This window comes from Martes martes, assembly GCF_963455335.1.
Source record: "Martes martes genome assembly, chromosome: 7".
NCBI classification, from domain to species: domain Eukaryota; kingdom Metazoa; phylum Chordata; class Mammalia; order Carnivora; family Mustelidae; genus Martes; species Martes martes.
In genome coordinates, this window is record NC_137894.1 from 2957216 (window position 1) to 2980435 (window position 23220).

The 23220-nt window shown below is 45.2% G+C and overlaps 1 protein-coding gene across 1 annotated transcript in view; it reads right to left on the reverse strand.

Annotated features, from left to right (window-relative positions):
* The window catches only part of ADAMTSL3 (ADAMTS like 3), a 336362-nt gene that overhangs the window by 70274 nt on the left and 242868 nt on the right, over positions 1 to 23220 (reverse strand). Inside the window, exons 18-20 of the mRNA XM_080807956.1 lie at positions 18217 to 18409; positions 17957 to 18136; positions 5448 to 5601 (exon numbers count right to left, since the gene is read on the reverse strand). Coding sequence (XP_080664082.1) covers positions 5448 to 5601; positions 17957 to 18136; positions 18217 to 18409 — 527 coding nt within the window. The remainder of the gene's footprint in view (positions 1 to 5447; positions 5602 to 17956; positions 18137 to 18216; positions 18410 to 23220) is intronic.

A 23220-nucleotide genomic window follows, 5' to 3' on the forward strand; every position in this document is an offset into this window, starting at 1 on the left:
TTGGATAAAACCTAAACTCCTTAACCTGGAGTCAATATCCTCTACAACTAAATTCTCAAGCTTTCTCTTTTGTCATAACTTTGAACCTATGTTCTAATCCTGTGGCATTTCTGGCAGTTTCTCTGGACATAGAACTCCACTGGACACCCTCTACTTCTGTCCACACTGCTCTCGATTCTACTGCGTCCTCCTCCACATGAGCCTGGAGAATGGACACTGATCTTCCAGAACTCTGCCCGAGGGAACCTCCCTGTGAAACTTTTCCTCCCCTCCCCCTCCCCCAGGGGCTTTGACTGCTGCCCTCCGCGTCCCATCACGGCACCCGTGGCACACACTGTTCTCGCTTCTGTGTGTATATTTCTCTCCCACTGGACTCTGAGAGCTTAGAGACAAGAGAATGCATCTTTTCCGTTTCGTGTCAAAACACCTAAAACACAGCAGCACCGGGTAAAGGTCCGCAGAAAGAATTAATAAGGAAATCGTATCACCTGACACTGCAGACCACGGATGTCCAGGACGAGTGATCATCTCTACCCTGAGGGCACAGCAGAGCGCCGGGTACAGAGTAAGGTCTTACTCTTTATCGAATGAAATGAGTGACTGAGCGTGCGTCCTCGGATGCTGCAGGACAGATGAGCCAACCCTGAGAAGGGTGCTGCCAAGGTGGGCCTGCGCCCCCCTCCCCCAGGTTCCCAAGGGCTGCAGCTATGTCAGACAGGGTGGGTGTCATGGGAACTGAGAAGCTACACGGAGCGTGGAGGCCAGGGGCTGAAGGGCAAGGCGTGTGCAGGAGGTGGGAGAGCTAACGAGGCCGATTCGGGGTTGGAACCAAGAGGGAGACCAAGAGCTGCAGACCAAGAGCTCATTTCACCGGAGCAGTGAGTGTGTTCGAGATAACCCCTGGCAAGGCATATCTTTTTTTGACATTTCAATCACCTAGTGCCTACCTGGGTGTCTCCCTTCCCTCAACCATCTTGATCTCAGTACTTTCTTTTTTTTTTTTTTTAAGATTTTATTTATTTATTTGACAGAGAGAGAGATCACAAGCAGGCAGAGAGGGAGGCAGAGGGAGAGGGGGAAGCAGGCTCCCCACTGAGAAGGGAGCCCGATGCAGGGCTCGATCCCAGGACCCTGAGATCATGACCTGAGCTGAACGCAGAGGCTTAACCCACTGAGTCACCCAGGTGCCCCTTGATCTCAGTACTTTGACAAAAGATAAGAATTCTTCACCAAAAAAAAAAAAAAAAAAAAAAAAAGAATTCTTCACCAAATCTCAGTAAACCTAAAAGCCTAGAGCTATCATTTAAAAAACTTAAAATCAAACATTACTTTGTTATTTTTTTTTCTTCAGATCCCTAATTAGAAACCAACACAGGGAGGGACACCTGAGTGGCAGAGTCGGATGAGTGTCCTACTCTTGGTTTAGGATCAGGTCTGATCTCAGGGTCATGAGACCAAGCCCTGTGTCGGACTCCATACTCAGCATGGAGTCTGCCGTGTTCCTCTCCCTCTCTCTCTGCCCCTCCCCCCGCCATGTGCACACTTGCTCTCTCTCTCCAATAAATCTTAAAACAACAACAACAAAAAGAAACCAAGACAGGCAGACCTCTAACCGCAATATGAGGACAATCCAAGTCTGACATATTTCAAAAGCATTTCTGTGGGTCTAAGTCATCATGATAAGCACTTCCGGGGGGGCGCCTGGGTGGCTCAGTGGGTTAAGGCCTCTGCCTTCAGCTCAGGTCATAATCCCAGGGTCCTGGAATCGAGCCCCGAGTCGGGCTCTCTGCTCAGCGGGGAGCCCGCTTCCCCACCCCCTCTCTGCCTGCCTCTCTGCCTACTTGTGATCTGTCAGTCAAATAAATAAAATCTTTAAAAATAAAAATAAATTAAAAAAAAAAAGATAAGCACTTCCGGGGACCTATGTGGAGAAGAGTCCAGGGCTACTGAGAACCCACCCCATACAAGCTCCCACCCTCAGGGGACACAAGACACAGCACAAGTTGCTCTACGACATTCTATCCTTTCTTAAAGCTATAATAGGAATTAAAAGGATGGCATTAAAAATAACCTATTTTCGGAGGCTTTTACACAGGCCGGGCATTGTTTCTAAGCACGTTGTAGGTATTATTTCTCAGGACATTCCTATGAGGTAGATACAACCACTATTCCCATTTTACAGAGGAGAAAACTGAGGCTGGCAGAGATTAGGACTGGGGGTTGGAACTCGAGTGATTAGCTCAGCCACAACGTCGTAATATCCTCCAGAGATTAACACAACTAGAAAGGTCACTGGGGAAGGCAGGGTGAGTAGTGGTCTTTCAGGAAGAAGAAGAACACCAGCCACTAGATATGGCGGGAGAGAGAATTCAAGCAAGGGGTCACCGTCTGCCACGGGGGAAGGCAGGGAACGGAGCGGGGACGCAGGCAGGGGCAGAGCGGGACCGAGTGGTGCTCAAGGCATCTCTCCCGCCCGCCCTCCGCCCCTGCACGTCAAAATGGTCAGAACGAAGACCAGCAAAACGCACTCCTCCGAAGAGGATGGGTCTTACTTCAACCCGAGGCAGCCGTCAGAAGACTTATCTAGAAGAGGAGGCTTGAGAGGGACTAACGGTCACAGCGCAAGGGGGCTCGGTCTTTCTTGTGCTCAGACCCCCTTCAACAATGCAAGGGCCAGGCCTACCGTGAAGACCACCCACGGCCAGTCTGGGGAGCACACGGGGCGGGCAGCAGTGGGGCGAGGAGAGTCAGAGGACGTTATGCCATCCGGGCCCTGACCATCCCAGTGGAATAAAAGACATGAGCAGCCACAGAGAAAGGAAACCAGAGCTCCTGCGGGGTAGGGAGCGACGACGGTGAATTTTTAGGGGATTCTCAGGAGCTAGGGAAAAACACGCGATGCGCAGGTCAATCAGAGAGCATGAACACGAAGGACGGTGACATGATTTCCTTCGGCGAATCCCAGGAGCTCAGGCCACGGAACCAAAATTCAGACAACCTGAACCTTTATCACCCGAAGAGCAACCCCCGGGTTGAAGCAAGCAGGTGGGTCAAGGCAGGGCTGGGAGGAGCCGGGAGAGTGTCTGCGGCGCGGCTCTGGCCGCACGAGCAGGAGCGACATGGGGGTGCGGGAGGGAGAGCAGCAAGCGACGTCTGAGGGCCACGTCCGAGCAAGTGTGACCACGCCAGGGTGATGGGGCAGGGGTCAGGGAGGTCAACGATGGAAGGAGATGGGGATCAAGGTGTTAGAAAGGCCATGGACACGGATGTTGGTCGCTGGCGAGGAAGAGTGGGCCTGGTGGTAGTGTGTGCTGGACAAAGGGAGCTGGTGGCTGTAGGTCCACGTGTGATGCCCGAAGGTGTGCGAGGGCCAGGGTTAGCGCTGAGTGCATGATGGCGGTGGGGATCGGGTGTGAGACAGCAGGGGTCGGGAGGATGAGTGAATGCCAAGTGCATCGCTTGGCTCTGGGAGATGGTGGTGGGGAGAAGAGGATGCCACAACACGGTGCACAGGGAGCAGCCGCATTTCAGCACGCCAGGGCCACTGAGCAAAGGTGAGGGCGTGAGCCAGGCTACAGCAGGAATGGAGGCCCAGCTCGGGGTGATCTGGCAGGGCTGGGAGCAGGCGTTCCCCCCTCTTCTCTGTTTCCATGACCCACATGTTTGGCAAGCTAGGGAATGGGGTGGGGAAAGAAGAAATATTACTGGATTTTTTTCTTGTTCCTTGGCCCTCCCTAAAGCTTATAATTCCGTTCTCTGCTGCGTGCGGTAATGGTTTATAGTTTAATCTGCACCACGCTGCATACCCTAACAACCACGCTATCCTTCCACACGCCGTTCTGTGATTATCTTAGAGGAGGTTCCAGGACCCTTTAATCTCACTCCCCTCGAAGGCAGTTTACAGTCCAACTGCATTACTACGCAGCCATCCGCAATTAATAAAAATCAGACAGATAAGCATTTTGAAGCATAACATGGTGCCATGTGCCACAGGCATTCTTGAATTCCAGGACACGAGGAAACCTGGAATCTCACATTTTTGCAATCCCAAGATTTTGGAAAAGTGTTCTCGAAGAATTCCCAAGGAGAAAAGTTGACGTTGTCCATGAATCAGCATAAAGAAGTGGCGGAAGCGTGGACTCAAGAATCAGACAGACCTGTGGTCACACAGGCTACGGTGCCCAACCGGCAGCTGCGGATCTCGGGTCAAGTCTCGTACCTTCTCTAGTCTTGGGCTTCTTGTCTCTAAATGGGGATAATGTCTGTCTCACAGATCGCTGGGGACTAAAGGACTGATTGCATGTAAGGAAACCACACAATGAATACAAAAAATTGTAAAAAAAAAATATGCTACTACTTGTTTTTATAACTTATAACTGTTTGTTTGTTTGCTTTACTTTGTTTTATGAGTTTCTCCAGGGAAGTTGTTGGTATATTTGGATTTTATATCTCAGGTTTTTTTTTTTTTTCTTAAGCAGCATTAAAATAGTAGTTAATTTCTGATTTTTGTTTTCTTACCATAAGCTAGGAGGATATCTGAGTACTTAATAGGTGAATTCACTTTACAGGTGAATAATTAAAGACTGTGAACAAGAAAGCAGGGGACAGACCAAGAAGCTGCGCAGTTCCAGTACGCCTTTCCTCTTGCTCCAAACCCCACCTCCCCCCACTACTCTGCTGTCTTATTCTTTCTTTCTTTTTTTTTTTTAAGATTTTATTTATTCATTTGAGAGACAGAGAGAGAGAGCATGAGCAGGGTCGAGGGAGAGGGAAAAGCAAACTCCCTGCAGAGCAGGGAGCCCAATGCAGGGCTTGACCCCAGGACCCCAGGATCATGATCTGAGCTGAAGGCAGATGCTTAACCAACTAAGCCACCCAGGTGGCCCACTGCTGCCATATTTTCATGCATTGTCACCCACCTTCCTACATGAAACACATATACATATGTGAAAACATATATTCTGTTAACGTACATTGAAAATACAGAGGAGTCCAACATGCATACTAGCTTTTAGATATAATGAAGCCATACTCTTAACTCTCTATACTAAGCTTGTTAGTTAGAATTAATTGAAAAAGTGCCCGAACTACCATTAAAAAGAATGACAATTTATGTTTTCATCCTTGCTGGTTTTAGATTTTACAGAACAGATACCTGAATATTTTAAAATACTTAGCTCTTCTACTCTTACTGTAGATCCAAATGCATCACTGGCGAAGTAAACTGGAAAGCAGTCCGGCTTAACTTCTACAAGGAACACTCCCGAATTGTTAGTGGAAGAAATCACGGCCATGGGAGGGACAGAAGGAAGTACAAACGCAAGTGAGGAAGCCGAACAGATGCATTTGCACAGATTAGGAACGCGCTGCTTCACGGGAGATAAAGCCATCGGGACGAGAGGAACAGAACGAGCATTTCCGCTGGAGAATGGCCTGGACATACTTACTAGTGCACGTAGGCATCTGGCAAGGTCTTACGAGAGGGGGCCCTGGAAGGTCTCGGCACATCATCTCACCAAGGAGAACGCGCCGGCGTGTGGCTGTCAGCCTCTGACACACCTGCTTTCTTCGCTGAGTTCCAACACCACAACTGACGGAACACTGCAATGAGAATTGTGCACCAGTCACACGGGGCTTCCGGAGACAACGCAGCCAACAGCCAAGTCCCCGGCGGCGCAAAGAGAGGGGTCGCACATGGGGCTGTGCCCATGCGGAAGCCATTTCCTAGGCTTGAACCCCTCTTATTTCTTATTGATAGCTTATGTCTTTAATTCAAGTATATATGACACACAATGTGACATTAGCTTCAGGTGTACGACACCGTGATTGGCCAGGTCAATATAGTACTCAGTGCTCACCGCGGTCACTGTCACCACCTGTCACCAACCAACATCATTACAGTATTACTGACTATATCCCCACCCCGTACTTTTCATCCCTGTGACTTGTCTTTTTCATTTTTCTTACTTATCTTTTATAATACAGGAAGTTCCCTTCCTCCCTCCCTGCCTCTCTCCCTTCCTTCCTCCTCTCTGAGACAGTAATTAATTTCCAGTAGTTTACTGTCATGGGGATTTTTTTGGCAGTGTAATTGATATCTGATTTTTTAGTTGTTTATGTATATAGTAAAATGATTGCATTAAAAAAAGATACACACCCACGACCAAGACTTCAAGAAACAGAAAAGTATTAAAGGAAGGTTTTAAAAACCACTTGAACTACATAAAATAACACTAATATTTGATCTTCAATGTGTGCATAATGTTGGTATTTGATAATCATTTTGTGTACATGCTGTTTTAATTTAAAAACGTAATGCAGTTTTATTAGGTATATTAGAAAAAAGGGAACTGAAGTAGAATTAAAGGAGTTGTTGATTGACTGTTTCCTTCGCTGTGCAGAAGCTTTTGATCTTGATGAAGTCCCAAAAGTTCATTTTCGCTTTTGTTTCCTTTGCCTTTGGAGACATATCTTGAAAGAAGTTGCTGTGGCTGATGTCGAAGAGGTTACTGCCTATGTTCTCCTCTGGGATTCTGATGGATTTCTGTCTCACGTGGAGGTCTTTTATCCATTTCGAGTTTATCTTTGTGTACAGTGTAAGAGAATGGTCGAGTTTCATTCTTCTTACATATAGCTGTCCAGTATTCCCAGCACCATTTATTGAAGAGACTGTCTTTTTTCCACTGGATATTTTTTCCTGTTCTGTCGAAGATTATTTGACCATAGAGTTGAGGGTCCATCTCTGGGCTCTCTACTCTGTTCCACTGGTCTATGAGTCTGTTTTTATGCCAGTACCACGCTGTCTTGGTGATCACAGCTTTGTAGTAAAGCTTGAAATCAGGTAACGTGATGCCGCCAGTTTTATTTTTGTTTTTCAACATTTCCTTAGCAATTCGAGGTCTCTTCTGATTCCATACAAATTTTAGGATTATTTCCTCCAGCTCTTTGAAAAATACTGGTGGAATTTTGATCAGAATGGCATTAAAAGTATAGATTGCTCTAGGCAATATAGACATTTTAACAATGTTTATTCTTCTGATCCAAGAGCATGGAATGGTCTTCCATCTTTTTGTGTCTTCTTCAATTTCTTTCATGAGTGTTCTGTAGTTCCTCGAGTATAGATGCTTAACCTCTTTGGTTAGGTTTATTCCGAGGTATCTTATGGTTCTTGGTGCTATAGTAAATGGAATTGATTCTCTAATTTGCCTTTCTGTATTTTCATTGTTAGTGTATAAGAAAGCAACTGATTTCTGTATATTGACTTTGTATCCTGCCACGTTACTGAATTGCTGTATGAGTTCTAGAAGTTTGGGGGTGGAGTCTTTCGGGTTTTCCATACAAAGAATCATGTCATCTGCGAAGAGAGAGAGTTTGACTTCTTCCTTGCCAATTTGGATACCTTTTACTTCTCTTTGTTGTCTGATTGCTGTTGCTAGGACTTCTAATACTATGCTGAACAAGAGTGGTGAGAGTGGGCATCCTTGTCGTGTTCCTGATCTCAAGAGACAACCCACGGAATGGGAGAAGATATTTGCAAATGACAAAACAGACAAAAGGTTGATATCCAGGATCTATAAAGAACTCCTCAAACTCAACACACACAAAACAGACAATCATATTAAAAAATGGGCAGAAGATATGAACAGACACTTCCAATGAAGACATACAAATGGCTATCAGACACATGAAAAAATGTTCATCACCACTAGCCATCAGGGAGATTCAGATTAAAACCACATTGAGATACCACCTTACACCAGTTAGAATGGCCAAAATTAGCAAGACAGGAAACAACATGTGCTGGAGAGGATGTGGAGAAAGGGGAACCCTCTTACACTGTTGGTGGGAAGGCAAGTTGGTGCAGCCACTTTGGAGAACAGTGTGGAGATTCCTCAAGAAATTAAAAATAGAGCTTCCCTATGACCCTGCAATGGCACTACTGGGTATTTACCCCAAAGATACAGATGGAGTGAAAAGAAGGGCCATCTGTACCCCAATGTTTATAGCAGCCATGGCCACGGTCGCCAAACTGTGGAAAGAACCAAGATGCCCTTCAACAGACGAATGGATAAGGAAGATGTGGTCCATACACACTATGGAGTATTATGCCTCCATCAGAAAGGACGAATACCCAACTTTTGTAGCAACATGGATGGGACTGGAAGAGATTATGCTGAGTGAAATAAGTCAAGCAGAGAGAATCAAGTACCATATGGTTTCACTTATTTGTGGAGCATAACAAACAATATGGAGGACAAGGGTAGATGGAGAGGAGAAGGGAGTTGAGGGAAATTGGAAGGGGAGGTGAACCATGAGAGACTATGGACTCTGAAAAACAACCTGAGGGTTTTGAAGGGGCAGGAGGTGGGAGGTTGGGGGAACCAGGTGGTGGGTACTAGGGAGGGCACGGATTGCATGGAGCACTGGGTGTGGTGAAAAAACAATGAATACTGTTATGCTGAAAAGAAATAAAACATTTAAAAAAAAAAAGGAGTTGTTGAATATCTGAGGGTTTTTTTTCGCCCTAACAATTAATTCCCTAAAGAACCCTATAATGTTAATGAAGAAACCAACAACAGATTTAGATGGTTGTTTCTAAGGACCTGTTTTGACTTAGGGGAGTAGCTACTGGCCCCCTGCTAAGAGGGACAAGGACGTAAGACCATTCAGTCCCCCACCACTCCCCCAAACCTCCAGTTAGCCTCCGTGATAGCATTAAGGTGAGGTCAGGGTTTCTGATATTTGCGGTCTGTTCTGAGGTGCGATTGCTGATTAGTGTTAACCCTGTGCATAAATGCATTCATTACTCTTTCTCCACTGTTTTCGTCGGCATCTGTGCATTTATGCTGAGTCATCTGGGTCCTGCAGGATTGTGGCATGGGCTTATGGACACGTATTTTCTGACTTCCTCTCCATTGTCTTTTTTTTTTTTTTCATTTTACTTATTTTTTAGTTTTAGTTTTCTATTTAAATTCAGTCTAATTAACATATAATGCATTATTATTTTCAGAGGTAGAGTTCAGTGATTCATCAGTTGTGTATAACACCTAGTGCTCATTCCATCCTCAGTGCCCATCAACCAGTTACCCAATCCTTCCATCTGTCACCCAGTTACCCCATCCTTCCACCCATCCACCCCCCCACCTCAGTTTGTTTCCTATGATTAAGAGTCTCCCTCTCTGATTCCGTTTTATTTTTTCCTCCCTTCCCCTATGATCCTGTTTTGTTTCTTAAATTCCACATGAGTGAGATCATATAATTGTCTTTCTCTGGTTGACTTATTTCTCTTAGCACAATACCCTCTCGTTCCATCCACGCCTGTGTAAATGGTAAGTATTCATCTTTTCTGATGGCTGAGCAATACTCCACTGTTTATATACACCATTTCTTCTTTATCCATTCATCTGTCCATGGACATGTGGGCTCTTTCCACAGCTTGGCTGTTGTGGACATTGCTGCTATGAACCCTGGGGTGCAGGTGTCTCTTCAGATCACAATGTTTGTATCCTTTGGGTAAATAGTAGCACCCTTGCTGGGCCCTAGGGTAGCTCTATTTTTAATTTTTCGAGGTGCCTCCATACTGTCTTCCACAGTGCCTGCACTAGGTTGCATTCCCACCAGTAGTGTAAGAGCGTTCCCCTTTCTCTGCATCCTTGTCAGCATCTGTTGTTTCTTGTGTTGTTGATTTTAGCCATTCTGACTGGTGTGAGTTGAGATCTCTTTGTGGTTTTGAGTCGTATTTCCCTGATGACTTTCTATGTGAAGAACACCAAGAAGAGCAGATACTTGGGTCAGACTTTCCTTCCCTTTGAACCATGCAGCCCTTGTTCCACTGTGTTCGTGCCCTGGATGCTACTGTGAGGGTATGCGCGGCCAGTGAGTTTCTGTTGTGTATCTGCCCTTTCTGCTCAGGGACCGGTAGGTTCTTTCTTTATACATGAAGCATAGGCAGGCTACGTCACCCTGGGTCATAGTTTCTTGGCACATGGTATGCCGTTATGACATACAGACCAAAGCTTTTATCAAAGAAAGTTTTTATTATATTTGTCATTAATAAATTCCCCTTTACTATCTCTGAATATTTTTTCTCTTATTTTCTGTGCCACTTGTTCTGTTCTTTTCACAAACACCAATGTGCTCGGGTTGATCTCCTGTCTTCCACACCCATCGAGGTAGGTGTGGCATTCCAGCCTCTTGTCTTCTGTCATTTTCTTTAATTTTGTTGTTCTTTGTAATTTGTGGTGGGTTTTGTTTTTGTTTTTTTTTTTTTTGCCCCCTACTGTTCCAGCTGCCTTCTCCTTTTGCTGACTTACAATCTCTTTTTGAGCCCAAGCCTCATTTTAGAGCAACTTTCCCGTCCATACTTTCCTCAGGAATACAGAGCTGATTTGTTGGAATTTGTTGGAACCGTTCCCTTGGTAATAGCTCTGTGGTATGACCGCCATTCCTGTGACTCTTGCGTGCTATTCCCTTCCCTGCAACCCGACTTCCTCCTTCTACTTCTTGGCGCCCCCGCCCGCCTGGTGTGCTGCATAAATTTTCTGCCGGAGCTCCAAGTACAGCTGTGTGTGAACAACGTGGGCAGGGGATGAGCTAGGGCCGCTTACATTAACTGTGTGCAACACCCTGGTTGGTAACACACATTCATTTCTGTTGTCCGCATGTCTGTTCGGCTCTTGGCATTCGCGTGGCCACTGTGACTCAGAGAAGAGCCTGTTCTGCAACTGGCTCGCTGCGGACTAACGCAGCAACTGCTGACTCTCCTTCCCCCCACTTCAGCCCTGGCAGCCTTCCTTGGCTAGGAGGCCCATGAATGCCATGTCTCCTTCAGTGTCCCCTGTCCCATGGCTCCACGGGGGCGTTCTCTGGAAGCTCGTGGTCTAGCCTTCGTCTGCCCTCTGTAATCGGAGGGCCATTGATGGGTCTTGGAGGACTGTCGCACGTCGTCCTAGGGAGAGCTACCCAGCACTCGGCCCCTGAGGGATACTTGCCAGCTCCCAGCCTTCCCTCTCATTTTGGCCCAGATCTGGCGGTCTTTGGCAGGTATGTTCCATGATTTATAGCTTGGGATTTTGGCCATTTCATTGTTCACTGAAGACAGAGTGTTCCCTCTCTTCCATGCACCTTGTGGGTTTTTGTTGGGTTTCAAAGGAGGGGAATGGAATTAAAAAAAAAAAAAATCCTTTATTGTCATCTTTCACAGAAAGCCCTAAACTATTCATATTTTTCAGTACAGAGAAAAGCTTTTTGTAAGGTTTGGACAAGTAGCTTAAAATTACCATTTACCAAGTTACAATTTGCTTGTTTAACCAAATCAAATCATCATCTAGCGGTCTCCCATGTAATAAAAATTAACGTCAACTTCCTTTTTCTTTTTAAAGATGTATTAATTTGTGTATTATAAGGAGAGCACAAGGGGAGGCCCAGAGGGGGAGAGAGAATCTCAGGTTCCCCACTGAGCGCAGAGCCCAACATGGGGCTCTATCCCGGTACCTGGAGATCATGACCTGAGCTGAAATCAAGAGTCAGCCACCCAACCAACTGAGCCACCCGGGAACCTCAAAAATTAACACCAACTTTCAAATTTTGCTTCATATAACAGTGACTTACATAATTGCCAGTCCCCACTCATAAGCCATTTCTAATGGATTTTTTTTTCTCCCCATGATGAATGGGAGCATCACCTATAAACCCCTTCTCTGGATAGAGGATTTACCCAACCTTGTGACACCTATGTTCAAAGTCAGGGTGCCATTAGAGAATGTTCCCACCTCGGAAAAAAAGGAAGTGACCAAATCAGTGCCATTAATTACAATTCACAAAGCAGCAACCTTATCCAAAACTTCTACTATTTATTCTACAGAAATCTGGTAGATTCTGTTGGAAGAGCTCAGGGGAACAAGATACCCTGAGTTTTTGCAACTTTGCAAGTTTGTCTGTGATACACTTGAAGGTCACCTTGGCATCTCTAACATCCCTGGCTCACATTTTCCTTCTTGTAGTACATTAATATGTTGTTCCGCTGCTATCTACTATGAAGTGGTCTTGTCAAGAAGTCTGATGCTAATGCAATTTTCTTGCCCTAGTAAGTGACTGGGTCTTTTTGCCTGGATACACAAACACCGTTTCCCTTATCTTTAAAATACAGTACTTTAGCAGAAGCTGTCTTGATATTGACCATGGAGGGTCCATTTTCCTGGGGCTGTGGTGTGCCCTTTCGATGCTGTGATTTGTGTTATATGGTGATTTTATTTATAGTTTCACGCTATTGTTTGGTTTTCTTTCCTTGGGACTCTAAAAATACACTTTGGATTTTTTTTCTCTTTCATATCTGTTATTTTTACTTGCATTCTTTCTATTTTCCTTTGCTTATTTTCAATTCCTTCTTGTCTTTCATTTCTCTTATTACACTTCTTTCTAGTTTACTCTCTCCTTGTGAAGATCTCCTGTGAGTTGTCTGGTTGTCTCCTGAACCACGTCAGCTCCTTCTCCTCACATCCCCGTTATCTATTCAACTCATTTTGGGGCTTTTCTGTTTCTGATTTGTTCCTATGTATTTCTTAATTTCTTTCAGCTCATTTCAGAAAAGCAAGTTACATTTTCATCTGCCAAATTTTCATGACATTGTTATGCTACTGATACTTTCATCTCACACTGTCTTTGCATGGGGCCTGTTGATGCTCCTATTTAAATAATTTTTTTCCCTGAACTTTTAGGAGAGAGTAAGGAGGTGGCAGTGTTTCAAGGTCACTGCATTCACTGTTCCTTCTTCTGGTGTTGAGGAGAAGTAGTCAACAGTTTGGCCATGATTCCAAGATGTGTATCTTGGACCCTTCTGCTCCCAAGGGTCCAAGCATCCCTTCCCTTCCCCCTCTGTGTCATCTCAGCTTGGGTTACAGTTGTGGTGGGTTTGCCAGATGTTTCTTCAGCATTCCCCTCATGCTTTCCAGGCTTCTTAAGGCCCCAGTGGGTCTGCATGATCTTCCTCGTACTCAACCACAGCCTGGGACCCGGCGTCCTCTCTCGGGGTCACTGACGGGTCTCATACCCCGAGGTGGCAATGTATCATTGACTTCTGTGTTCCCTGGCTCTTGGCTTGCTCTCCAACCTTCTTTCTGTTGGCCTAGCTGTAAAACTTACAGCTTCTGCCCAGTTTCCCCTACGATGCATGGCTTGGCCTCACCCGCACCTATCACTCGTGTTAAAGTGGCTGTCTGTGTTTTTCCTTTCCTGTGGCGACCCCAATTGCTCTGGGTTGTGTGTGTGTGTGTGTGTGTGTGTTCAACTGAACTACAGCTGACATACAATACTACATGCACTTCAGTATACAACAGAGTAATCAGACTACTACATGCGTCACCAAATGCTCACGGAGACACGTGGAGTCACCTGTCACCACACAGTCATTACGACGTCCTTGACACTATTCCCTGTGCTGTGCCTTTCATCCCTGGGACTCATTTCCTTTAAAACTGGAAGTTCGTCGCTCTTCATCCCCATCACGGTGAAGGATCTGGGGATATTCCCCAAGCACCCCGCTGTCCTGATTTTGCTTCACTGGAAGCCTCCTACTTTCAAAGGAACTTCTGGTGATGACAGACGCTCCCCTATCCCAGTATTCTCTTCCCCGTGCTTCAGCTACTGCTCAAAGGCCGACGTTTCCCAAAATTAACTTCAGTGCAGATGTCTCCTGAGCTCCAGTTCCTCACAGATGCGTTCATAGGCCTTCACACCACACACACTTCAAAACAGACTCATTTTTTTCTCCCTTTCAAGTCACCCCCCACATGTGTTTTTCCTTCCCTTTGAAAATGATGCCAGCTCTATGCATTGACCAATGCCTCTTTTTTGCTCCTTTCTTATGAGTTCAGCCACCAAATCTCCCCACCACGTCTGCCAACCCTTGCCCGCCACTATCTACTATTGTCTCCCTAACTGCTTCCTTATTCTCCTTGATTTTATTCCAAACTCCCCTAAAAAGCCCTCGCAGGCTCTGGTTCCTTCCCCCACCTCCCCCAGCAATGTGCTGTTCACACCACAGCCAGAACCGTGTGCCTAAAAATGCTACATTTCACTTCCCTATTCAGAAACCTTCTTCAGTGTCCTCAGCCACTACAGGGACAAGTACAAACACCCAAGGTCCTTCCCCGTCTGCCTGAAATCTCACCTCTCCATCTCATCTTCCCCTACTCTACTGCATCATCATCTCCAGACTGACAAGCTCGCCACATGAGCCTCCATGTGCGCTCTTGTCACTGCCTAGACACCCTTGGTCTCATTTCCACCCAGCCCACACTCAACCTCAAAGACCAACTCTATGGCTTCATGTTCTGCAGCACTTCCCTGGGACCCACGCAGACACAGAGATCTCCCCTCGACTTCCATGCAGTACGGTAGATGGGAGCCCTTTATTGGGCTTGTTACATAATTTTCTGTGTCTGCTTCCTTAAACTGTGAGCTCACTTTAGACCAAATTCTTGGCTGCCTCAGGTCCCAAGGGCCTGGGGGTCGTCTACACAGCAGTGTGCGGGCAGTGTGTGCTGGTGAGTTGACTGAGCACGTCGGGCAGTGGAAGCATGCATGTTTGGTTGAGAAGAAGGTTTTAGATGTCTCTTTATTTCAGTCAACAAGTATTTACTGAGCACCAAGTGGGACACACAGACACAGAGATGGTCCTTTCCTTCCTGCAGCTATGATCAAAGCAAGAAAATAAGGCATATCTGTGTGTGTGTGTGTGTGTCTGTGTGTGTGTGTCTGTGTGTGTGTATTATTTAAAATAAGTAGAAACAGAGAAGCGTGTGGACTTGGATACGCTGGGTATATTTCAGGTAGGTCAAAATGTAAGAGTAAACTGTCATCTGGGGTCTAAAAAGACATTATTATTCAAGTAGAAGAGTGGTTATCTACAAGATTATTAATATTAAGAAACTCAAAATTAATACTACAAAATAAAAAAATAAAAGGAAGATGTTAGGATAAACCTGCAGAGCCGAATATGCTTTTCTTCACGGAAGGAACACCTGATGCACTTGGATCTATCAACCTGGATCGAGACCGAGCTAAGCCTCTCAGGGTAAGACGGACAGACAGGAGTCTCAGCGAGGGCTCAGAGGGGCCACATGTTTCCTCGCTCTACCGACCGCCAATTATGGAGATGAAGATAAAACACACCTTGGAGGAGCCCAACCAAGGTTCTTAGACTTGAAGAGGAGTCCACACCCTGGAACTTCTTGAGATCATCTCCATTGTAAGTGACCATCAGCGAGCTGGAACTGTCTTACCAATAGGAGCGTGTGTGCGTGTGTGTGCATGTGTGTGTGCGCGTGTGTGTGTGAGACCCAAGCTCTTGGGGAGGCAACACTAACTGTAACATTTGCCGATGTCTGTGCTGTCAATGTTCCCATCACGGCTGATTTCAAGCTATCAACCTGATGTCCCTGAGCACGAGGTGAGAGACTACAGTCAGTTCTTACAAGCCAGTACTGATGGGCTCCGGCCCACTCTCATTCTCGTGAGTCATAATCAGTAAGCCTACTGGAAATCAGAATGCCATATTTATAAATCCGCGTGTCCGGGACATACCTTGAACTCTTCTTCATAAAAATTTCTCATGAAACAGATCTTCTTTTTACTTAGCATATGGATAAATTTCAAGAACTGAAGAGTCAGCAGGTGTCAGAAACTGAACACAGGAGCTGAAGCAGTCAGAGATGACCACAAGCGTTGGAGAGATGGTGGCGTATGGACAGAGACAGGGAGTGAGGTGGGGGGCCAGGTGGGAACGAAGAGGTTGTCTCTTGGGTTTCCCAGCTGGGAGACACCCGCTGCTTGGAGAGCAGGGGTGCTATACTGAACAGAAGGTTAGAGACTGCTGGTGGAGATAGAGAATTACCTAGAGAAGTCAGAGAAGAGGTCAGGACATAGAATCAGCTGTGGAGGAGAAGAATGCAGTCTACGCATCAAATATCTATCTGGTCAAATACTGAGCTTTTTGGAGATCTGCAGAAGACAAACCAGTCGACAAGATGCAGTTAAGTAAAGAGGAAAAATAAAAAACACCAAGAAACATCACGAAGGAAGGTGATAAAGGTAGACAAGATGGTCAAAGCCTCCATCAAAGCACAGAGTAAAGGAGGAGGAATGATTTTACTGGATTTCCGTCAAGGCATGGGGCCCCAGAACAGGCTGCAAGGGGTCCGTGGCTCCCAGAAGTCCACCGTTTGGGAAGACCGCCCCGTAGAGGAGTCAGTGCTCCCTTCTCAGAACTTGAAATGCAGCGCTAAGAATCGAAGGCTTCTTCTCGCCCAAAACTGAGTTCAGATCGAAAAACGAAGGAGCCAACGCATGAACAAAGCCCAAACATGCCATGAATAGACCTAGTGTCGGCAAAGGGGACGCTCCCAGCTGCAGGCGGAGAGGTCTGGCTCGGTGAAAATTGGGAATTCTGGCACGGCTCCTCAGCCTCTCTCTGTCCAGGGTCAGTGGCCGGTTCCAACATCCAGAGGCCTTATCCAGCACCGCAAGACGGATGGCCGCCCCCGAGCGAGCCAGCCCGTGGCAGGAGGACTCGTCTGGCAGAAACCTCTGGAGAGGGGGGCAGTTTGGCAAAGGAGCCTCTGCCAAAACAAAGCGAGTCTGCAAGGACAGGAAATTTCAACGAGCAGGAGAAAAGCTGAAACCCAACGTGTGCCTGACTGGGCCTGAGTCTGGTTACTGGCTTTTGCTTTCAAAGGCTGAGGCTGGCTGGGCTTTCCTGAGCGTGTGCGCGCGCCCACCCGGCCTCCTGGACAGGGGATTTCTAGAGATGCAGCTTTGGCTGGGACAGGGGACGAGGTCTTGACTGTGCTGGGGTTGATCTCTGGGGGTGACAGCTAAGTCGCTCGTGCCCTGCCCAGTGGTTGCCTAGGAAACCAATTAGCCTGAGGTCCAGCCCAGCTCACATGGGTCATCTCTTCTCTTCTGTCTCCTCTCGCTTCTCCTTGACAAAGACTTCTTCTTCTTCTTCTTCTTCTTCTTTTAAAGATTTATTTATTTTTTTATTCATTTTAGGGAGAGAAAGAGAGCACGAGTGGAAGGGGCAGAGAGAGAAAGAGAATCGCAAGCAGACTCCCCACTGAGCGCGGAGCCCCCGCGGGCTCGATCTTACAACCCTGAGATCGTGACCTGAGCCAAAACTGAGAGTTGGATGCTTAACCGACTGAGCCACCCAGACACCCTAGCCCTGCAAAAATGTTCCTAATGAGTGATCTGCTTGTCCTTGTAAAAGACTCTTGGGGAAGAATATTTACCTGTTCGGAGCCTGTCAGAGCTCCAGGACCTGTCAGAGATCTCATGGCCACCGGCCGCCCGGACTCTCTAAGCCAGACAGGAAAACCATACACACATTCAGGAAGTAGCTCCCCAATGAAACACAATAAAAATTTGGGTCATTATGAGTTAAAGCTGGGAAATGCTACACGGTTTTAGGAGATGAAAGATTTCGCAGAAGAGGGACGCTCAGACCCGGATCCGGGATTTGAGAGCGAGGACACGAGCAAAGACACAAAGGCGAGCACGGGCGGACACGCCACTTGGATGACACGTAGTCAGCAACTGCACATTCCCTGTTCCCAGAAAGAGAGGGCAGGGCGTGGAAGCGCCACCCGTCTCCACGCGAAAAGGCCAGCGAGAAGACACAGACCTGATGTCTGCTTCCGGCGCCCTTGTAGGGCTGTAGGATGCCATGAGAGTAAGAGGGTCTGACTGCGCCCAGCACGGAACGCAGGGCTCGGGAAGTTCGGTGATGTCAGCAACTGCCCTTTCCTATTTGTCGAGATGATTCGTGATGTCAGCTTGCCTCTCCGCCCCCACTGCCAGGTCACGTACCCCCATCACGTGCTTCTGGATCATCTTGGGGAGTCTGAAGCAAAGACGGGGCAAAAAGGGGACGGACTGTGAGGTGGGGAATGGCCCTTACCTTCGACCAGTCTCCCACAGTGATCTGGGGAGGGCAGTCCGTTCTGGCACAGGACTTGTGGGAAGAAGCCTTGGGTCCTTGGCACAACTCATCGGAGAGATTCAAAAAGCTGCCATCGGTTAGCAGCTGCCGGCAGGTGACTCTTCGATTCTGAGTTCCCCCACCACACGTCCTGGAGCACTGAGAAGGCAGAGGAGGGGGTCAGGGCTCTACGGTCATAGCAGCGGTGGGGGGGGGGGGCACCCAGGCCACCATATTACCTGTTGCCACTCTTCAATGTGCCAGCTCGGCGGGCAGTCAAACTGATTGCACGCCTGGAGGGCATGCGGCTTTTCGTCTCCACATTCCGCGGCGGGGGCCGGGGACTCCCCAGGGTGCAGGCAGTACACCTCTCGGGTCTGGATTCCCACACCGCAGGTAGCCGAGCAGGGGCCCCAAGAGCCCGTGTGCCACCTGCACCAAAACACAACAGGGGAAGTCGAAGGGGCCCGTGAGACCACATGCAGAGGGTACGAGATTTCCAGTTCTCGGGACACTCACGTGCAGACCCGAGGGCTACAGCAGCCCCACCGCTAGATGTGATGAAAACACAGAAACCTAACACTGAGAGGCCAGAAATGTCGGGAAAGTGTTCAAAGGTTCTACCCATCTGGGAAAGCCCAGAGTACAAGAGAAGCAGAGTTCTGCCCATTCTAGAGCCCCACCATCTACCCATAGTAAAAGCTTGGGTTTGGTTTTAAGTAGAGCCCCAAGACAAGGATGATTTATATTGGTGTCAAAAGAAATTTTAAATGCTTAAAAGCACACTTCAGGAAATTTTCAGGGCACCTGGATTCATTATTTGGAATATCCCTAAGAAAATTCTTCTCTGTTAGGATTGGATTCACAACACGTATATATAGTCGTGATTCCTTTCCAATAAGATCTTGGAAAAAATCAGGTTTTCTCATGAAACATCTGCAAAAATGAAAAACCAGGGTAGCTGTTTGATATATATTTCCAAATTGCATTCAAGGAAGAGTCTCCCAATTCACACTCCCAGTAGAAGCATGTGAGAGTGCCTGGCTTCTACCCTTACACCAGTACTGGACCATATCTCTGCCCATCTGATGAGTGGAAAGCTGTACATTATAGTTAACTTAACATGTGGGTATATAATTACTAGTAAACATGGATTTTTAACTAGTTACCGTAGAGCCAGCTCACAAGGAAACAATTTCAAAATGCTTAAAATTGACATAAAAGGATGTTTGCTCCAAGAATTTATAATAGCAAAAAAAAAATTTAAATTAAATTTTACAAACTGGAAGGAAATAGTCAAAGCGCTCTGCAATAAGGGGTAAAATAAATAACTGTATACTCATGTGGCACAATGCTAACAACCATTAAGAAACAAAGTAGAAGTATAGTTACTGACATAGAAATAAATTTGACATTTTTATTAGAAAACAGATAAAAATGCCATATAATATTGTTTTATGCATTTATAAATGCAGAAAGAAGTCTGCATAATTATACATCCAGATGTTAACAGTGATGATCTCTAAGTGATAGGATTTTTATTTTCTTCATTCTTGCCAGTATTTCCCCCTGATTTTTCTTAAAATAAACATTTATTAGAAAAAGTTAGTTCTTTGAAAAAAATAGTGCTAATCTAAAGGTGACTTGCAGATTTTTTGGTTTTTAATTGTCCATAATAAACATATTTTACTTGTGTAAATAAGAGGAAAAATTTAAAAATGAAAAATATTCGAGACAAATAAAAGGGACAAAAATTTAAAATTTATCACTTACGAGGACAAAAGTTCACAATGAAGACAAAATAATCATTCAAGTATGAAGACTGAATAAAAAGCATAAATAGGTATGAAGTACAGCTCCTACATACAAGAAAAATGGAAGGATACATAATAAAAATTTTTAAAGGCTATAAAATACTTGTCTAAGCCCCTGATATATTAAGGTAAACCTTAATAAGAGTATAAAAATTGGGGCACCTGGGTGGCTCAGTCTGTTAAGCAGCTGACTCTTGATTTTGCTTCAGGTCATGATCTCAGGGTCATGGGATGAAGCCCCATGTCAGGCTCCACAGTCAGTGGGGATTCTCTCTCTCCCTCTCCCTATGTCTCTCCTGGCTCCTGTGTTTTCTCTCTCTCTCTCTCAAATAAATAAATCTTTTTAAAAAAGAATATAAAAAACGAACACACTTGAAAACCTTGATTAAAGCAAATAACTTTTTAGGAAATTATAAAAAGTTCTTATTCCAGAAAGAGACTAGATCCTGGGGTGCCTGGGTGGCTCAGTGGGTTAAGCCTCTGCCTTCAGCTCAGGTCATGATCTCAGGGTCCTGGGATCGAGCCCCACATCGGGCTCTCTGTTCAGCAGGGAGCCCGCTTCCCGCCCCCCCCCCCGTCTGCCTCTCTGCCTACCTGTGATCTCTCTCTCTGTCAAATAAATAAATCAAATCTTTAAAAAGAGAGAGAGACTAGATCCTATTAACTTTGTGGTTAAGTTCCCACAAATTTGCAAGAAACAGGTGAATTCCCATGTCATTTTAAAAAGTTCGAAAGTGAAAAAGAAGAAAGCATTTTAATGCATCATGAAGCTAGGAAAAACCTTGAACACAAAACTGACAAATATATATAAAAAAAATTTTTTTTACATGTAATGGTATAGTTTAAATCTTAAATAGGAGAGAAGTATAAATCCTAAGTAAAACAGAAGCAAGTTAATCAAGGGATTAAAAGACTACCCAGTATGTGCTATGAACTGAACGGTTGAATCCCTCCCCAAATTATTATACTGAAGCCCTCATCTCCAGCATGCCGGTATTTGGGACTTTAGGAGGTAATCAGGGTTAGATGAGGTCATGAAGCTGGGGCCCTCATGAGAAGATTAGTGCCCTTATCAGAATAGAAACCAGAGAGCTTCCTCTCTCTTCGTGCCAGTAAGAGGACACAGAGAAAATGCCGATGTCTGCAAGCCAAGAAGAGAGCTCTCCTCAGAAACTGTGCCCAGCTGGCACCTTGATCTTGGACTTTTCAGCCTTCTCAGTGAGAAAATAAATTTTGTTGTTTAATCTACCCAATCTACGATATATCGCTATTACAATTTGAGCTGATTAATACGGTACGTTTTCTGACCACGGTGGAAGTATATTAGACAATCCCCAAATATTTAGAAGTTACACAATAATCATCTAAATTACTCATGGGCCAAAGGAGAAACCACAATGGAAATAAATAGCTTTTTAAAAATGCAGGTTAATAAAAATATGAAGTGCTAAAATCTGTGGAATGTAGCTAAAGCCATGATTTCAAGAAAATCAATAGCCTTAAATGGACATCGTAAAAAGAAACGCTGAAAATCATAATCTAGGTATCCATTTCAAGAAGTTAAAAAAATATAGTAAATTAAACAAAATAAGCAGAAAAGAACAAAATATATGAGAACAGATATGAATGAGCCAGAAAATAAAATAAAAGTTGTTTCTTCAAAAGACTCATAACATTAATAAATTCATGGTGATTCATGAAGAACAAAAAAGATGAACCATAAATTACCAGCATCAAGACTTAAAGAGAGAATCTCAGAGGCATTAAAAATAAAGAGCACACATGTGTAATGAAAATCACTCTATGTCAATAAATTTAAAAATTTGCATAGACTGAAAATATTCCTACAACAACCAAATCATCAAAACTAACACATAAATATAGAGAACTCTGACTAGTCTCTATAGCTATTAAATTAAATTCGTAATTTAAAATATTTAAAAAATAGGGGCACCTGGGTGGCTCAGTGGGTTAAAGCCTCTGCCTTCAGGTCAGGTCATGATCCCAGGGTCCTGGGATCGAGCTCCGTATCGGGCTCTCTGCTCAGCGGGGAGCCTGCTTCCCTACCTCTGTGCCTACCCTTGATCTCTGTCAAATAAATAAACAAAATCTTTTTAAAAAATTTACAAAATATTTAAAAAATAATCTCAAGTGTCAGATACCTTCCTTGGTGAATTATTTAAAGCATAAATAATTCCAACCTTACATAAACTCTCCAGAAAAATGTAAAAAGAGGGAAAACTTTCCCAACTCATTTAGGTCAATGTCACTCATAAACACAGATGTCAAAATCCTAAACAAAATATTAACAATGAAGTGATGTATACAAAGAATATTATTACATCATGACCAACTCGGGTTTTTTCCAGGAAGGCAAAGTTGTTTCGACCCTGGAAAATCAGTCAGTGTTTATGATATTAACAAAACGTAAGAGAGAAATCATGCGATCATTTCAACAGAGGCAGAAAAACATTTGATAAATTTCAACAGCTATCATGATCCAGAACTTTCTTAATCTGAATAAACGTCCCCCAAAAAGCAAATGGTGGTAGTTGGGTCAGGCCAGAGACTACAGCAAGATATTTTCATTCCTCTCTGTTTCAAAAAAAGAAAGGAAGAAAGAAAGAAAGAAAGAAAGAAAGAAAGAAAGAAAGAAAAAAACAGCAATGACACTTAAAGAAAGACATAAGAGTAAAGCTATTTTCCCATATGAAACAAACATCTCAGTAAACCAGAAATCAACTGAAACACAGTGCTTATATGGACTAAAGTTGTCCGGTCTAGCGGAGATCGGGATTGGAAACTCGCAATGGCAGCTAGGAGCTCAGTTTGTGGGGGGAAATTAAACAAGTAGCACCAAAGTGAGGGGGTCACTTCTAGAAACACAGTAGGGCAAGGCTCCCTGACCCTCCATAAAGGGCTATTTGTGTGGGTTTTGGGTTTTTTTTAGATTTTATTTATTTATTTGACAGACAGAGACCACAAGTAGGCAGAGAGGCAGGCAGAGAGAGAGGGAGAAGCAGGCTCCCCGCCGAGCAGAGAGCCCGATGCGGGGATCAATCCCAGAATCATGACCTGAGCCGAAGGCAGAGGCTTAACCCACTGAGCCACCCAGGCGCCCCCTATTTGTGGTTTTTAAATCCTCAGAGGAGTCTTTTTTTAAACCCAATTTACTGAGATATGACTGATATGTGAACAGGTGCATATGTTACTCAGTGAGTTGGGGAGTAAGGACACCCGTAAATCCATCAGCCCCATCAGGCCATAAACACATCCATTCTCTCCCAAAGTCTCCCTCCATCCCTATCCTTATTCTAACTCTTCAGCATCATCATGGTTACCATTATTGTTATTCTAGGTGTGGTAAGACCACCCACCGTTAATAAGGTCGACCCTCTTACCAAGTTTGAAGTATACAATGACACAGCA